The following is a 17,014-nucleotide window of genomic DNA, read 5'->3' as shown; positions in this document are numbered from 1 at the left end:
CCTGTACTGACGAATCCCTAAGGCTACACCCCTTACAACGTAACAGGAGCAACAGCTCTACCTAGTGTTACAGAACCCCTGGGCTGCTCCAGTTGAAAACAAACCCACGGGCTCTTTAGTTAGGGGCCCGATTGCCCGCCGCCAAAATTATAACTCTCAATACCAGAGTTTGGTGAAAAGAAAAAGAATTGTTTATTTAACAGTTATATAGATTTAGTTATTTGCGGATTTCTGTTGTTAAGTCTTATGCTCTTTAAAATACCCACAAACACATATCCTTGCCTCCCCCCCTTCCAAACCAGGCTAGTTTTAGGAAAGTCAGAGAAACTGTTTCCCTACTTTCCAAACACAGTTCAGCTTTACCAGCAGCTGCCAATCATTCAATCTGATTGGGGAGGTCCTTTCTGTGCTGTGGTGCCCTCCAGCTCTCAATGCAGAACCACCTGGATTCTCAGCCTCCTTGCAAACTGCCTTCTTCCTGCAAACCGCGTGGATCTTCTCTCCTTCTCAAAACTGCATGGCGAGAGCCTCTTAAAGCAGCCTGGAGACCCCTTCTCCAAGCCACATGGAGAAGGCCCCTTCACCAAGCCACATGGAAGGAGCACACGAGAGAGCGAGAGAGCGAGAGCGAGCGCGAGAGCATGCCAGAGAGAGAGTCAGAGCGCCAGAGCCAGAGCGCGAGTGAGAGCCCGAGTCAGAGAGTGAGAGTCTCAGAGTGAGAGCACGAGCAAGAGCCAGAGAGAGTCTCAGCTAAAATGTCTGCAGCTGCTTATATATCCCTGACTGCGTCATCTGACGCAGTGGGCGTTGCAAACAGTTCCGACCATTCACAGGTCCCTACGTAGGCTCTGCGTGCTTTCTCCATACTGTCCGCTGGTTCAAGACTCCTCCCATCTGCCTGAGGCTTTGGATGCATTAAATCCATTTGCATAAGAAAGACACTAGCCACCAGCCTCAGGCATGTGGAGGCATTCCAAAAGCTGCTTCCTTCTCCCCATCCCCCAGCTGCAAGCTCTGGGGATTTTTGGACTCCCTTGTTTCTGTAACACTAGGATGCAGAGGCAAACAAACACAGGAGACTGTCAGAATGAGGAGACAGAGAAGTATGGCCCAAAAGGTGAAATGGATCAAGGTTCCAGTGGGAGAACTAAGAGACAAAGAGATAGCCAATCTAACAGATGAGGAGATAGACAACCTAACAGATTTAAGATTAAAAACACTGGTGATAAAGAGGTTCACAGGCTTGACAGATATACTTGAGTACGGCAAACGCGTAAGAGAAGAAGTGAAGGCTATGCTGAGTGAAATGAAGGAAAATCCACACAAAATCAATGGTGAAGGGAAGGAAACCGGGGTTCAAATCAATGATTTGGAACATAAGGAAGGAAAAAACAATCAACCAGTGCAGAATGAGGAAGCAAGAATTGAAAAGAGGAAAGCTTCCGAAATTTTGCGAAGGAGATGGACATACAGGTCCGGAAAGCATGGAGGGTCTCTAGTGAGCTGGACCCAGAGGGGACCACACCAGGACACATCATGACTAAGATGCCAAAGGTGAAAGATAAAGAGAGAGTCCTGTGGGCAGCAAGAGAGAGGCAGAGAGTTGTCTACAGAGGGGTGCCTATAGGACTATCAGCTGATTTCTCAGAGGACATTTTGCAGGCAAGAAGGGGCTGACAAGAAGTATTCAAAGTGATGAAAAGCAAGGACCTACAATCAAGATTACTCTATCCAGCAGAGCTATGATTTAGGACAGAAGGGCAAAGAAAGTGCTTCCCAGAGAAGGTAAAGCTAAAGGAGTTCATCATCACCAAGCCATTATTATATGAAATGTCAAAGGCACGCACTCAAGAAAAAGAAGATCAAAACTGTGAACACTAAAATGAAAACAAACTCACAACTATCAACAACTGAATCTAAAAAATAAAAACAAAATCCAACTAAGCATACTAGAATAGGAACAGAATCATAGGTATGGGGATCATTTGGACGGCTATCAGCTGGGAGAGGGGAGAGGGAGAAATGGGGAAATGGTGCAGGGACTAAGAAGCATAATCGGTTGGTACAAAACAGACAGGGGGAAGTTAAGAATAATATAGGAAAGGGTGAATGAAGCCAAAGAACTTATACATACAACCCATGGACATGAACTAAGGAGGGTGGGATTGCTGGAGGGAAGGAGGGTACTGGGAACAGGGGTGCAAAGGGAAGAAAAATCGGACTACTGTAACAACATAATATACTTTAAAAAAAGTAAACAAAAACAGAATAGTCCACTAGCTGGCAAAATTTTAAAAGTAACAGAATCATTTAAAATGACTCACTTACTTTGAAACAAAAATACAAATAATGATTTATTGGTTTGCCTGAAAATGTCCAGAAATCCGTATATAACATATGGAACAAAATATACCCCATCAGAGAGTAGAAGCAATGTTACTACAGTATTTTATAATGATGTCGAAGATTGCATTTCAGAGAAAATAAAGAATGTAGTTATTATCATTGTACATCATCCTGCTACATCTTCATGATGACAGAAGTGCAAGAAGAGTTATGGAGAAAGGACCAATTGAAGTTAAGACAAGAAATAACAACATGTACACAATAAGTAGCAATTATTGTCTATTATTTGTATTTTTTATGACCATAGTGTTTTGACCACAACACAAGGAATTTAGTTGTTTTAAGATTTGTCTTTGTTCCTTCTTTTAAGTTTCTGATCTATTGATTACGGATTATATCCAATGATGGCATTCTAATAATTTACAAAAGGAATCCAATTTGTATATTGTAGGTCTCATACAAATTATAAGGTTGGCTATTTGAATGTGTGGGTTCCCATACATTCATAACTATGAGCCACCAGTGCTCCCAGTTATGTGATTTTAAAACCACATTTACAATCCCCATTAACCAAAAGAACCACAAACTACAGCACATATTTGAATGCTGGCAATTCTAGGCCAGCCACACCACCCTTTTAAAGGTATTCCTCAAATATGCCAAGCTCACCACTGCACCTTTGCCTAAAATGCAGATCATTCAGGTCTCAGCACCCATGTCACCTCAGAGACGACTTTCCAAACCAATCTAAAAAAAATGCCCTTCTCCCTTTCTTCTCTGCATATCCAAAGCCAAGGTCTTGAGCTGGTAGGAGAGTTGCTTTGATTTGCTTTGAGACTGAAATTTTAATTCAGACTAAACAGAACTTTTTAAGAAGACCAGAAATCTATGGGATCTGACTGAAATGTCATTTAGTACCAGGGAAGGAAAATTCAACTGAACATAGTTGAAAACAATATTTAGGGGGAAAAAATCAGATTTTCTGTTGTAAATAAGTAAGTAAAATAGTGACCCCATCTCCTGAACACTATGATTATATTGTTTTCATCACAGTCCTAATTGCTACAAAAACTACCCAATGTGTTACTTATTTCTTTAACTTGTTTATCATCTTCACTACTGTAACACTGACACTTAGAATAGTATACAGCACAGAGTAGATTCTCATATATTAGTGGAATGAACAAACCCCAGTTATAGAGATCAAATATCCTTGCTATTGCCTGTATGTACTCCATGTATTATGACCAATGTTTTAACCAGGGCTGTAACTTGTTAACTTGTTTACAGAGCCTATAAGGCACCAATTTACTCCACCTACTATACTGAGGAAAGAGGCAGATGACTTTCTGTGACACAGCTAGGTTCACCAGACACATATCAACTCCAGATTATGGTAACTACTCAATTGGCCTAGAGTTCATTCTGTTTTTTTCCTAGTAGTGCTTAGTTGTCTTTAACCTCAGCGAAACAACTGTGTTAAATTGCATTGTGATAGCTGTCATATCAGCTTGCATTTAAAAAAAATCAAAATTGGTGAATTTTTGTGTAGCCATTTTAATATTGAAGATGGAAGAAAATACGCAACACTTCTGGCCTTTATGCTTTATTATTTCAAGAAAGATAAAAACACAACTGAAATGCAATAAAAGCTTTGTGCAGGGTATGGAGAAGGTGCTATGACTGATTGAACATGTCAAAAGTGGTTTGCAAAGTTTTGTGCTGGAGATTTCTTGATGGACAATGCTCCACGGTCAGGTAGACCAGTTGAAGTTGACAGCGATCAAATCAAGACATTAATTGAGAACACAGTCAATGTTATACCATGCAGGAGATAACTGACATACATAAAATACCCAAATCAATAAAGTTACTGGTGAAAATGAAAAATGTCTTTTATTTTACAGAAAAAACTAAACTAACTTTTTGGTCAACACAATACATGACTTGTTCCATTCTTTCATTCAGGTCTCACCTCAAATGTCATCTCCTTAGAGACCTTCCCTAATCATCCTATCAAAAATAACACCTTCCACTTTCTATCCTTTACCTGATTATTTTTCTTCATAGCACTTATCACAACCTGACCTTACAGCATTTATTTGCTTATATGTTTATTGCTTCTCTCCCCTTCAAAAATTAAGTTACATTAAGGGCAAGAATTTGTCTGCCTAGATAACCATTAACTAGTTGGAATTAGAAAATGGCAAATTTTTGTTGAGTGAATTTATTTTCCACAGATTTAAAGACTCACATATTTTTTCACATATTCCTCATTATCTATGGACCTTGATTTATAACTCCCTTGTCTAGCATTGAAGACCTTTACAATCTAACCCTGACTTTCCTTTGTATTCCTGTCTCCCACTATTTCCCATATTCTGGGCTACTATGCTACAAAGGTTTCAGGGAGAACCATTCACATAGACTGTAACACAACATGCAGTCCTGCTTCACTACAGCCATAATGATCTAGTCTCCACTCCTGCCAAATTTTCTGCTAACCACCACTTACAAAAAGCATCCTCCCCATTCTTCAAAATCCAGCACTGATGTTTTCTCCATTAAAACTTTCCTTGATCAGAAATTATTTCAGTCTGTAAGGGACCATACAGCATGTGATAATACTCTTGAAGTTCTTGTCTTACAGCAAATCATTAGTACTTTTTAATCTCTTTTAGTATATGGTAAATTCCCAAATAGGCTGGGCACTGTTTTACATATCTTTGTATTCTTTATGATGCCTTACACGTGTCTAATAAAATTATTTTATTGATGAATAAATTCTATACAACTCTGAATCACTCCTCTGCACTAGATGGTTAAAGCCTCAAAAGATTAATCAAGTCCTGGCACTAATGAGGTTTACAATCCAGAAAGGGAGATGTGCAAACAGATACTGTAACTAATACATACAGCACAATGTAAGTGCTAGAGAGACTGATGGCAGTGCTCTAGCTGCGCAGAGTAGGCAACGATTCATTCCAAATGAGAGCACTAAAAAGAAAGGAGATATGTGGGCTGAGTCTTAATGAATAAATAAGATTTTAACAGGAAAACTTTGAGGGGAGGGGCATTTCTGACAGAAGAAAAAGCAAAGATATAAAGACTTGAAGACTGTAGTAACTTAATGAGCCAAAAAATACCCAGCCAGGAAGTGGGGGAGGGGGAAGAGGGAAGGAGGTGGGGGTGGGGGAGAGAAGAAGGGACATGATTAGGAATGTGTTATCAGGGAGAAGACCCAGCTGGAAGGATGTAAAAGAATTTGTACCATCAAACGTATCTGGAAAGTGATATGGTCAGTACTGTTTTGGTCTAGAGCTCAGATCAGGATTAAGAGATAAAAACAGTGAAATCATGGAAGTTAAGGCTGTCCCAAGAAAAAAAAGTACAAAGACAGAAAAATGTTAAAAACTAAATCCTGAGAAATGATTATATTGGGGAGGAAAGGAGAAAAGAGGAGGGAGGTCAGTGAAAAACAAGTTATTTGAGAGATAGGAGACCAAAGAGAAAATGTCTTAAAAACCAAAAGGGAAGCAGAGGTAGTAATCAACAATAAAAGAAGAGAGGATGAATGTATGAGAAGGATCTCATTTGGCAATCAGGAGGTTGCTAGAGCTCTTAAGACGAACAGTTTCAATTTAATTGTGTGAGAGCAGGGAGAGAGCCAAGTCACAGTAAGTTAAGGGAAAAGGTGAAGAATTAGAAAGGCACTTAAGTGGGGGCTGCTTTTCTAAGAATTGTGACAGTGAATGGAAAGAGAGAAAAAAGCAAAAGTTTGAGGTCAAAGCAGAGCACAGGTTCCTTTTCTAGGAGTTACGTGAACTTTTTTTTATCCCCGTAGAATAAAGGCAACTGAAACAAAATATAGCAGGAGACATGCTGCCAAGTACTGAGGGGTGAAATGAAAGTGGAAGGAGGCAAATACAGAAGGTGCCTTAGAAAAGAGAACATAGGGGAAACTAGAAAAACTCATGGTATTGACTGAGGAAATCATAGGCACTCCAGATAGCTGGATAAGGTAATGAGCAAAGAATTAAATGGGGTGATGCTCAGCAAAATAAGATCTAAACAACTGCTATTAGGAAAAGGATACTCAGTTGGAAATAAAGAAAATGAGCCCTGAAGGCCTAGATGATAACTACAAAAGTAAAGGAACAAACAGAATAAAACATTAAAACAAAAAGTTAAAGTGCTAATATTAAAAAGTTATGGCCCTGGCTGGTGTGGCTCAGTGAATTGAGTGCCAGCCTGAAAACCAAAGGTCGCGAATTCGATTCCCAGTCAGGGCACAAGCCTGGGTTGCAGGCCAGGTCCCCAGCTGGGGGAGCATGAGAGGCAACCACACATTGATGCTCCTCTTCCTTTCTTTCTCCCTCCCTTCCCCTCTTTCTAAAATAAACTAAATTAAATTAAATTTAAATTTAAATCAAAAGTTATAAACTTCCCAAGCAACTAATAATTGTACATCAAAATGTACAAAACAAATCTTTGTATTATCCAAAATCCAGCAATAGTCTACCTGCTTTAAGGAAAATTTCAGATATCACACCATAACAATATTTTCACTGATATAACTCCTAAGGCAAAGGAAATAAAGGAAAGAATAAATAAATGGGACTACATCAAACTAAAGAGTTTCTGCTCAGCAAAAGAAAACATCAGCAAGATGAAAAGGGAACCAACCATATGGGAAAACATATTTGCTAATGATACCTCAGACAAGGGATTGATCTCCAAAATATATAAAGAACTTATACGACTCAACACCAAGAAGACAGACAGCCCAATTTAAAAATGAGCAAAGGACCTGAACAAACATTTCTCCAAAGAGGACATACAGAGGGTCCATAGGCATATGAAAGAATGTTCAACATCACTAGCCATCAGAGATGCAAATAAAAACCACAATGAGATACCACCTCACACCAGTCAAAATGGCCATCATCAACAAATCAACAAACAACAAGTGCTCGTGAGGATGTGGAGAAATGGGAACCCTGGTGCACTGTTGGTGGGAATGCAGACTGGTGCAGCACTATGGAAAACAGTGTGGAATTTCCTCAAAAAACTAAAAATGGAACTGCCTCTTGAACCAGCAATTCCATTGCTATCATTATATTGGAGGAATCCTGAAACACCAATTCAAAAGAACCCTATGTTCATAGCAGCAAGCACTATTTACAATAACCAAGTGCTGGAAACAACCTAAGTGCCCATCTGTAGATGAGTGGATCAAAAAACAGCGGTACATTTACACAATGGAATACTATGCAGCAGAGAGAAAGAAGGAACTCCTGCCATTTGCAACAACATGGATGGAACTAGAGAGAATTATGCTTAGTGAAATAAGCGAGGCAATGAAAGAAAAATACCATATATCATCACCTAATACAGGAGACTAATGAACAACACAAACACAGGAGCAAAATTGAACCAGAGGCATGTAAACAAGGAATAGACTAACAGTAACAAGGGGGGAGGCAGGAGGGAGAGAAGGGGGTAAGAAGGGAAGGGTCTAGTCAAAGAACATGTATAAGTGACCCATGGACATGGACAAAGGGGTGGGGATTGACTGTGGGAGGAGTGGGCAGGGTGCGGGGAAGCAATGGGGAGAAAAGTGGGACAACTGTAATAGAAAAGCAATGAAACAAAACTTTTTAGTAGGGGAAAAAAAAATGAAAGCAAAATAAATTAATAAATGAGCCATCAAATCTACCCCCCCCCCCAAAATAAACCTCACATGTAAGAAAGTGAACAAAAGAAAATGTAAATTATGGAAATGCAATTTCAGTGAATATTATAAGGACAAGGATTTTCTTTCACACTGTATATTTTTCTCCCTACCTGATCCCTCCAGAATTTGGCATTCTAAAGAAGTAAGTAATGACATAAGGTTCTTTGCATAAAATAATAAGATCAGTTGTTAACAGAGGTTTTGTTAACCAAGACTTTGACTGGAATGTCCTGGGCTCTGGTTGTTACCAAAAAGCCCTGAGGAACTGGGATTGACTTTCGAAGGTAATAAAAGCTCATGAGAAAAAAGGCCTGGTACCTTGGTTGGTTGTGTGGTTCATGGCAATCTCTCCAGGGAAGAAACAAAGGTTGCTTTCCTGAAAGATGGCTAGAAGGAACTTTAAGGCACAATGGAAAACCTGAAGGGCTTAGAAAACACAGGTGTTTACAGGCAAGGCTGAATGGCAAGTATGTAGCTCAGCTTCTGTGCCCTGAAGGGGAGACTGAAAGTCATCCTAAAGGTTCCTTGTGTAAGTTCTCACAAAGCAGACTTAATGATCATATGTGATCATTTGCTGCTCTTGTTGAGTTTATGCAAACGAACAGGGTAAATTAAAACTGGACTTAATGCAGTCCCTTTAATGACGAGGAGGGTAATCTTAAGGAGAAAAATTGTGATTCAAGGAAAATCACAATGCTCAGTGGTAAGACTATAAACTAGTGCAGCTAACTGTCTTTAAAATTTATTTTCATTTAAAGTTTGTTTTCATTTGAAAGTTAAACTAGGTCTGTAAAATCATCAAAGATGCTTAATTTATAGCCCAGAAGACTATCAAATGCCTTTCAACTGGATGTCTTCCCAATAAGACAGTCTTGTAGATTTAGAGACTGGTTTGTGGGTTATGTTGCGTAAATTAACATGTATGTTCTGTTTTCATAGAGCATAAGCCTATGATCTCATTACCTGACTGATTGTACGTATAGGCCTCACTTAATCCTGTCTGCGTCGCTGCCTCCTGAGACTCAATGCTTTGGCTGAACTAAGTGGTTGGGTTGGTGAAGTAATAAGGGTTGGTCTGTGGGCTTCACTTTAAAACTGGTTTCTCTTTTCTATCCTAATGGCTTGGACAGAAAGGGCCCAGAGGTGTGAGAGGGGGAAACCTAAAATGTTCCCTTCAGCCCAAACAAAGTACCTGTATAGCGGGCAAAAGGGCTTTGGACAGGTGTGATGTGCCTTGCACACTTCCTTAAAAGAAGCCTTCTGGTGGACTTCCGGCCAAGATGGAGGCTTAGACGGACACGCTAGGTCTCCCTCAACAACTATAGAGGAATACAACTACTTCAAAACAAAGGATAACTAGAAATTCCAGAAAATAAAACTACACGGAAGCCCAATTTATGAAGTTATAAACCAGCGGTGCCATTTGGGCAGGTAAGAGTTAAAGAAGGCAAAGCTGTTTGCGGAGCAGCGGGCGGGGCGGCGAAAAATCCCGGAGGCAATCAAGCCCCTGGCGTGCGCGACTCCAATCAAGCTCCTGGCGTGCGCGACTCCGGGTGCTGGGGAGAGCAGCCGCCGCATCGCCTTGAACAGTGAGGCCCAGGGGGGCGGGAGGACGGATCCCGGTCTCCTAGCTGAATAACTGTGTGAATCCATCTTGGACCCCCGCCCCCAAAGAAAGCACCGCAGGGCTGCGAAATAGGTCGCAGACAGGCACTGGTCGCTAATTTGTGACGCGTACACAGGCACCGCCCCGGACAGCCAGCCCAGGAAAACAAAACGCATCTGTCAAAATGTGGCAGACAAATATAGAGATCCCGGTGGCACAACTCACCAGACAGCAGATAGAGAACCTGACAGATGAACAGATAAGAAACCTGTCAGAGGCTCAGTTCTGGGCCATTGTTATCAGGTGGCTTACAGAATTCACAAAAGAGCAGGAAAAAGATATGAAAGAAGCGAAAAACTTTCATAACGAAAGGAACAAAACCACATACGAGACAGATGGTGAGGAATCCAGAGTTCATTTCAACAAACTGGAATATGGAGAAGGAACAAGCAGTCAACCAATGCAGCGAGAGGAAATAGGAAGCAACAATGAGAGGATCAGAAACCTCTGGGACAGCTATAAAAGGCCCAACATAAGAATCATTGGTTTGCCAGAGAATGAGGAAGATGAACTAGAACTTGAAAAATTGAGTGAAAATATAATAAAGGAGAACTTCCCAGACTTGGGGAAGGGAATAGACATGCAGGTCCAGGAAGCAAGGAGAGTTCCCAAGAGACTGGACCCAGGGAGAACCACTCCAAGACACATTATAATCAAAATATCAAAAATTAAGGATAAAGAGAGAATCTTAAAAGCAGCAAGAGAGAAGAAAAGAATTATGTACAAAGGGGTCCCAATTAGACTATCAGCTGACTTCTCAAGGGAAACACTACAGGCAAGAAGGGACTGGCAAGAAATATTCAAAGTAATGAAAATCCAAAACCTACAACCACGAATACTCTATCCAGCGAAATTGTCATTCAGAATAGAAGGACAGAGAAAGTGTTTCCAGGACAAAATAAAACTGAAAGAGTTCATTAGATCCAAACCACTGTTATATGAGATGTTAAAGGGACTGGTTTAAAAAACAGAAGCTAGGGAGATGAAACAAAGGCAAACGAAACAGGCAACGAGAGTCGAAAAGGAACTGTGGGTAAGGGAAGCATAGTGGGGGGAGGTCAACAGGGAGGGGGAGTGGGGAGAGGGAGGGAGATGATATAGGAATTGGGGATCATGGTAGGAGGGAATGGAATAGATGGAGAGAGATTGGGAGGAACTGTATGCACAACTAATGGACATAATCTAAAAGGGGGGGAAAACTGGAGGGAGGGGGGCCACCGGGTGGAGGGGAGCAGAGGGAAGGGAAATTGGCACAAATGTAATATTTTAATCAATAAAACACATTAAATCTGAAAAAAAAAAAAAAAAAAAAGAAGCCTTCTTTTTTCCTAATGTGAGACATTGAAAAATTAATCCCTGCCTTTTGTCATCTAGTGGTTATGGATATAATGATGCATTTTAACCCTGTTGCCAAATCTGTTGCCCCCAAAATACAACAAATCAGATGCCAGCCTGTTAAATCAAGCACGCTGTTGTTCGGGGACAGCCAACCGACCTGCAGCCTGCACGATCCTTCCCCATGTGGAAAGGCCACCCTCCCCCCTCCACCCCCACTCTTATTAGGGATTTCTGGACCGAAGGGTAGGTAGGATGACGACCATGTCCACCTTTAAGCAGACAGAGGAGCACAAGACCTTTGCCCACTGTCCTTTATAAGATTATAAAGGGTCTTAAATCTGAGAGGAAGGAATTGTTACAGAGCGGGCCGCCACCCCCCAAAATTAATTAACTTAAAAATTGTCTACCTGCTTTAAATAGAGAAAACAATTGAATTATTACAATCAAATCCCAATATTTAAAAAAGTAGGTGGTTTTTATTGCACTAAGTTCTAACTTACAAGTTTCATATCAAAACATTTAATCTATTCTTTCATAATATTAACTACCTCTCTTTGGATCATCCACAAGTTCAATGAATTTAACTTAATCCAAAACAGGAAGAAGACGCTGTTTTTCACCAGGACACTAAAGTCCTCCCTTCAAGTTTGATGATAATTTATTAGTCATCAGTATGAAGAGTACAGCTATTTAACTGATAATGAATCATTTTATAACTATATTCTCATCTATCCTACATATCTCCATTTTGACCACGGGACATAATAATTCTGTCAAACATGCTCTCGTGAAATCTAATTGCACAATATCTAAAGCATTTTTCTAATGAACCAGTCTATTCTCTCTCACAAAGTAAAAAAAATAGAAGGAAATGAGGCTAATCTGGCCACACCCTAACCAGCCCTGTCTTCTATTCAAGGTACCACCAGCCTTGAATTTAAACGATCCTATAAATTATGTTATGGCTCTATCCTGGCAGGATCACGCTATATTTCTCCAAAAAGACAAACTTCCCACTTTTTAATTAGCTACTCCTAAATATATGAATATAAGGCAATCTCCCCTTCCCCAAAAAGGAGAGATAAAAGTTTTCTGGCCAATTTAAACACATAAACTTTTGGTGATACAGATAAAAAAATCAAATGTCTTCTAGAGTGTCCATTATATTACACTAGTTGTACATATTTAAGATCACATGCTATATAAAACAATATTTAGAAATTCTTCTTCCCCCTTTCAAAATTTCATAAGACCATTTTATTGAAATTTTCCTGGTGTATCTTTGGCATGTTTTCATGTTCACTAGAGTGACAGAGTCATTTACCAGTTTTTAAAAGTATTATTTCCTTCCTTTCACTTATAAACATTGAGTTACAGAATTTTTGAATCCTTGTTATCTTTTTAATCAAAATACTAACTACCCATTTTCTATACATTCAGGCAATTTTTTCATTCTATAGGTGTGTGCTGTAGATGTAGATTCATAACATCTACAAAGTAAGCACTTACTAGTGTTGACTGAAGTAGTTTCACACTTGTATCTCCTCCAGTCAATCCTTTGCAAGGCTTTGGATAGAGTAAAATAAAGGGACTCCCTCTTTTCTGAGAGAGAATTTTTTGGGGGAAAAGACCTTGTTGTATATGCAGGTAATCAAGTCAAAAATTCACAAAGATGTAGGAACCCAATTATTTCTCAAACAAATTTCAATTAATAACAAGCTATTGCTTACGTTACATGTGGATGCATTAATGGTAGTCTTTAGAAATCAAACAAATTTTCTTTCTAAACTAATGTATTAGAATTTTGCTATACTGTTATAAAAGAAGAGCAGAGTAGAATTGGTTGCTCAGTTCTCGTGAATTATTTTTCTTAGAAAAACAACAAGAGTAGCAATTCTGGTAATTTATGTGTATTGTTCAAGAGTTAAATGCCAGTCACTGTTTTAAGCATTTCACACTTGTAATTCAACCTTCACAACGTTCCTATGAAACAAGCCCTATTAACGATTTCATTTTATTGATGGGAAACCAGGCAGAGAGGTTAAGAAACTTGCCCAATGTCATACAGCTTCTACCTAGCCAAAATTCAGTCTAGTTCTAGATCCCTCCTCCCTTTAAAAGAAGATATATTGCCACTTAAGTTAGCAGAAATAGGTCTACATTTTAAAACAGTCCCATCTATCAGGCAGTTAATATAAGTAGTCTAGGGGAGATAAGAGAGATTTCAGTATATTTAACATTATTTTCCATTCAATTATTTCCTATTATCCATCCACACTACCTGAAGGCATATCGATGGTTTGAGCTAGAAGTACTTCATCGTTTGCATTTATGCTCCTGAGCTAATCAGATCCCCATTTCAGTAAATACTTTGAAGGTAAAACGTTTCTACTATATAAATACAAGCATAAAATAGGCAAACTAGTGCTGTCTTCCTCATTCTCCTCTCAACGTTTTAACTGATGACAGAGAACCTGCCCCTCTGGGCCTAGATCTCCCTTGCTGTCCCAAATATATATAAAACTAACTTTAAATAGTTTTCTTTGATAAGGTTAACTTTCCTAAGCCTTGAAACGATGGCAGCACTTCCTCAGTACTCAACTGGTTGTGCGCTGTATGTAATGGGACTGATGAGCAGTTTTCCAAGGCAAAAGGGTAAAATAGGAACTGAAGACTGGGAGAACAGTAGAAGGGAAAGCACAGCGTGCAGAACAGGGAGCGGGCTGGAAGGCACTGCTGTCTGACACGGAATCCCGTGCAGCAGAGAGAATGAGAACAGAAATTGAGGAGGCGGGGATAGTCATGAAACCTAAGTCAGGTAGCATTTTCTTGGATTTTCCTTTTATGCGTCTTAGACTCTCGTTTCACAAGAAACTTAAGACCCTCAGCGTAGCAACTGCCTAAGGGGTCATGCGCCACCTTTCCTCTCCCGCCCGAGGCCAGAACTGCTCTATTGCAAGCGGGCTCCCCCGTCGGGCCGCAGCCGGGCCTTTCTCACACCGATCAATCCGCGGGAGGGATAACCAGAGCCTCTCGATCCCAAGGCCAGAGACCGCGTTCTGGTCCTCAGCGACAGCCTCTCTGGCTTCTCTTCCAGTACACAACTCCCACATTTGCCCCCCGAACCTGAACGGAGTCTTTTCCGATATGCTGAACCCGGCAGTCACGGAGTAAAAGCCAAGCTGGACTGAGGGTCTTACCTTTAAGAGATTAGACGTCGCCATGTTCCTTCAACTTAGAATCTCGCGAGATGGCGCGAGATTTCGTGGCGCTCGAGACCAGGCCACAACTGGAGGCCGGAATTCCCACCAGGTCCGACGGGCCCACTGGCCGCAGCGGGGGTGTGGTGGGAGGTGGGGCGGCGTGCCGACAGCGCTGACCTCGTCCCAGGTACCTGGAGCTTCCTCTCTTTCCCCCTACATGGTCACCGGAGCTTCCCCACACGAGAGAGCTCATGCAAACGCTCAGGGAGATGGCTACTGCGAATGGTGAGACGGTAACGGCAGCCGACCTGAATTGGAAGAGGAAGCATCGACTCTACGAGGTTCCCCACGCCTTCGGATTAGCCTTTGGGGTTGCACCCGCAGCGGCCACCAGCAACGAATTTAGCTCGCCTTAGCCCCGGCAGCTCAGGTTCCACGGCCGCATCACGTGACGTGGCGGGCGGGGACGCGCTCGGGAGCGAGCGTGGGAGTCTGGAAGCCTTGGTGGAGCAGGAGCGCGCCCTCTGCTGGCGGGATCACACATCTTCCCTCATCCCGCGCGCCAAATCCGGGGACTTGATGTTAAGGGAGGTAGAATGAAATGTTTTTAACAGCTGTCTTCAGTAAGAACTGGCACGTGGAAGCCGCCAAATAAATATTTGTTGAGAATACATGAATGAATGACTACACAAAAGTATTGACTACTCTATCCAAGAGTATCTGGCACTGGCCCTGACGTGTGTGGCTCAGTTGGTTGAGTGTGTCCTGCAAAGGTTGGATCCTGGGTTAGGGCACATGCCCGGGTTAGTGGTTTGGTCCAGGTCCGCGCGGTTAGGAGAAGCAACTGTCCATGTTCCTCTTCCTCTCTTTCTCCCTTCCTCTCTGAAAATAAATAATTTTTTTAAGTGCCTGGCACTGAAATCTATAAAAGACTGATTAGGCAATGAATATTAATCTTGGGTTTCCCGAAGGTGCATTATTTTAGAAGATCCTAAACCATAAGCCCCCAAGGTTTATCCCTTCAGACCACAAACCACTGGCCAAGGGAAGAGAATGTAATTTATATGTAGAACCTACAATATAACTGATATTGTATTGTGCATGTTTACAAACAGTATTTATTGATAATGTGTTAGAACTAGATAACAGCTAGGGAGTAAAATAAACCAAGGAAGGGGCGTGAAATTTGAAATTTTAAATAGAGTGATCCAAGTAGGCTTTACTGAAAGGATGGCATTTGAGCAAAGACTTGAAGGCAGTAAGAATGAAGGCCAGAACTTTCGGAGAACAACATCCCAGACGGGACTCACAGGTGGCAGGTTGCCCAGAATGTCCAAGGAACAATGAGAAGGTTGGTGTGTTCAGAGCAGAGAAAGCATAAGATTGTATAGGGCTTTGTTGACCAATCTAAAGACTAGTGTTTTTTTGGTTTTTGTTTTAAGATTTTTTTTATTTTTAGAGAGAGGGGAAGGAAGGGAGAAAGAGAGGGAGAGAAATATCAATGTGTAGTTGCTTCTTGCATGCCCCAACTGGGGAGTTGGCCAGCACCAAGGCATGTGCCCTGACTGGGAATTGAACCATCGACCCTTTGGTTCATAGGCCAGCACTAAATCCACTGAGCCACACCAGTCAGGACTAAAAACTGGTTTTTATTCTGAGTGAAATGGGGCATCATTGAAGGCTTTTGAACAAAGGACTGGCATGGTCAGACTCTCATTTTAACATGATTACTGTGAATAGAAGCAGAAAGTTAATTTAGAAAGCTTTTGTAATATTTCATTAAATCAACACAACAATCATGCCACCTAGGTGTCTCCATTTTACCAATGACTTAATAGAGAACAATACAGAAACTATTAAAAAATTAGTAAGTGGTACAAGAAGAGTTCAGAGCTACTATGCCTGTAATGTCCTGGAATATTAACATAGGAATGACTCTTGGAGGTCATTTTTGTTCTACAGATGAGAAAAATGAGGCTCAGAGAGGTGATCTGGCCAAGGTCACTCAACTGGATCAGAGAAAGGACCTAGTCCAGAATAAACTTTTTATAATTATAGTTCTCTTCTCCAGTGAAACTCAGTTATCTTCAATTCTAGTCCAACTTTTCTGCTTAATTTAAAAAGTAAGATTCTAGATTAAATTATAATCAGCTTTATGTACTCTAAAAAAACAGTAGGTGGCAAGTCATGATATGATGAATGAATGAATGTATGGGCCTACTTAAAGAATACAAAAAGGTACTTAAATTTTGTTTGAGTACCTACTATAGACATATCTCATTTTATTGCTCTTCACTTTATTCCACTTCACAAAAGTTGCATTTTTTACAAATTAAAGGCAAGTCCCTCCACCAGTGAAAAGATTTATATTTGTTTAATTGTGGTGGTCTGGAACCGAACCTGCAAAATCTCCAAGGTATGTCTGTATGTATTCGGCACTGGAAATACAAGAAATAAATGAGACAGAGAACCCTGCCCTCTGGGAGCTTATAGTTTCAAAAGGGAGGCAGATATTAAACATAGTTACACGAATCAAATATTGCTTAATTGGAATTGTGATAAATAGCCCAAAGGAAAAATATAACATGCACTTGAGAACATATGGTAGGGAGGGGGACTAATATCCTAATTGTCATCATTCTATGGTCACATTCTGAACCTTATGGCTACTTTTTGTTTGTTTGTTTCTTCCTTCTCAGAGATAACTGTGGTTATGTTTCTTGC

At 40.7% G+C, this 17,014-nt stretch overlaps 1 protein-coding gene across 1 annotated transcript in view; it reads right to left on the bottom strand.

Moving 5' to 3' along the window:
- Positions 1-14,761, bottom strand: part of CUL5 (cullin 5) — a 121,192-nt gene extending 106,431 nt beyond the window's left edge. Inside the window, exon 1 of the mRNA XM_090265883.1 lies at positions 14,288-14,761. Within this exon, the coding sequence (XP_090122009.1) occupies positions 14,288-14,311 (24 nt within the window). The 5' untranslated portion in view covers positions 14,312-14,761. The remainder of the gene's footprint in view (positions 1-14,287) is intronic.
- Between the last annotated feature and the right edge of the window lie 2,253 nt (positions 14,762-17,014).

Source organism: Furipterus horrens, unplaced genomic scaffold (genome assembly GCF_987537825.1).
Source record: "Furipterus horrens unplaced genomic scaffold, mFurHor1.1.pri manual_scaffold_2, whole genome shotgun sequence".
Lineage (NCBI taxonomy): Eukaryota > Metazoa > Chordata > Mammalia > Chiroptera > Furipteridae > Furipterus > Furipterus horrens.
Note: the sequence above shows the minus strand (reverse complement) of the source record. Positions and strands in the feature narration are given on the sequence as shown.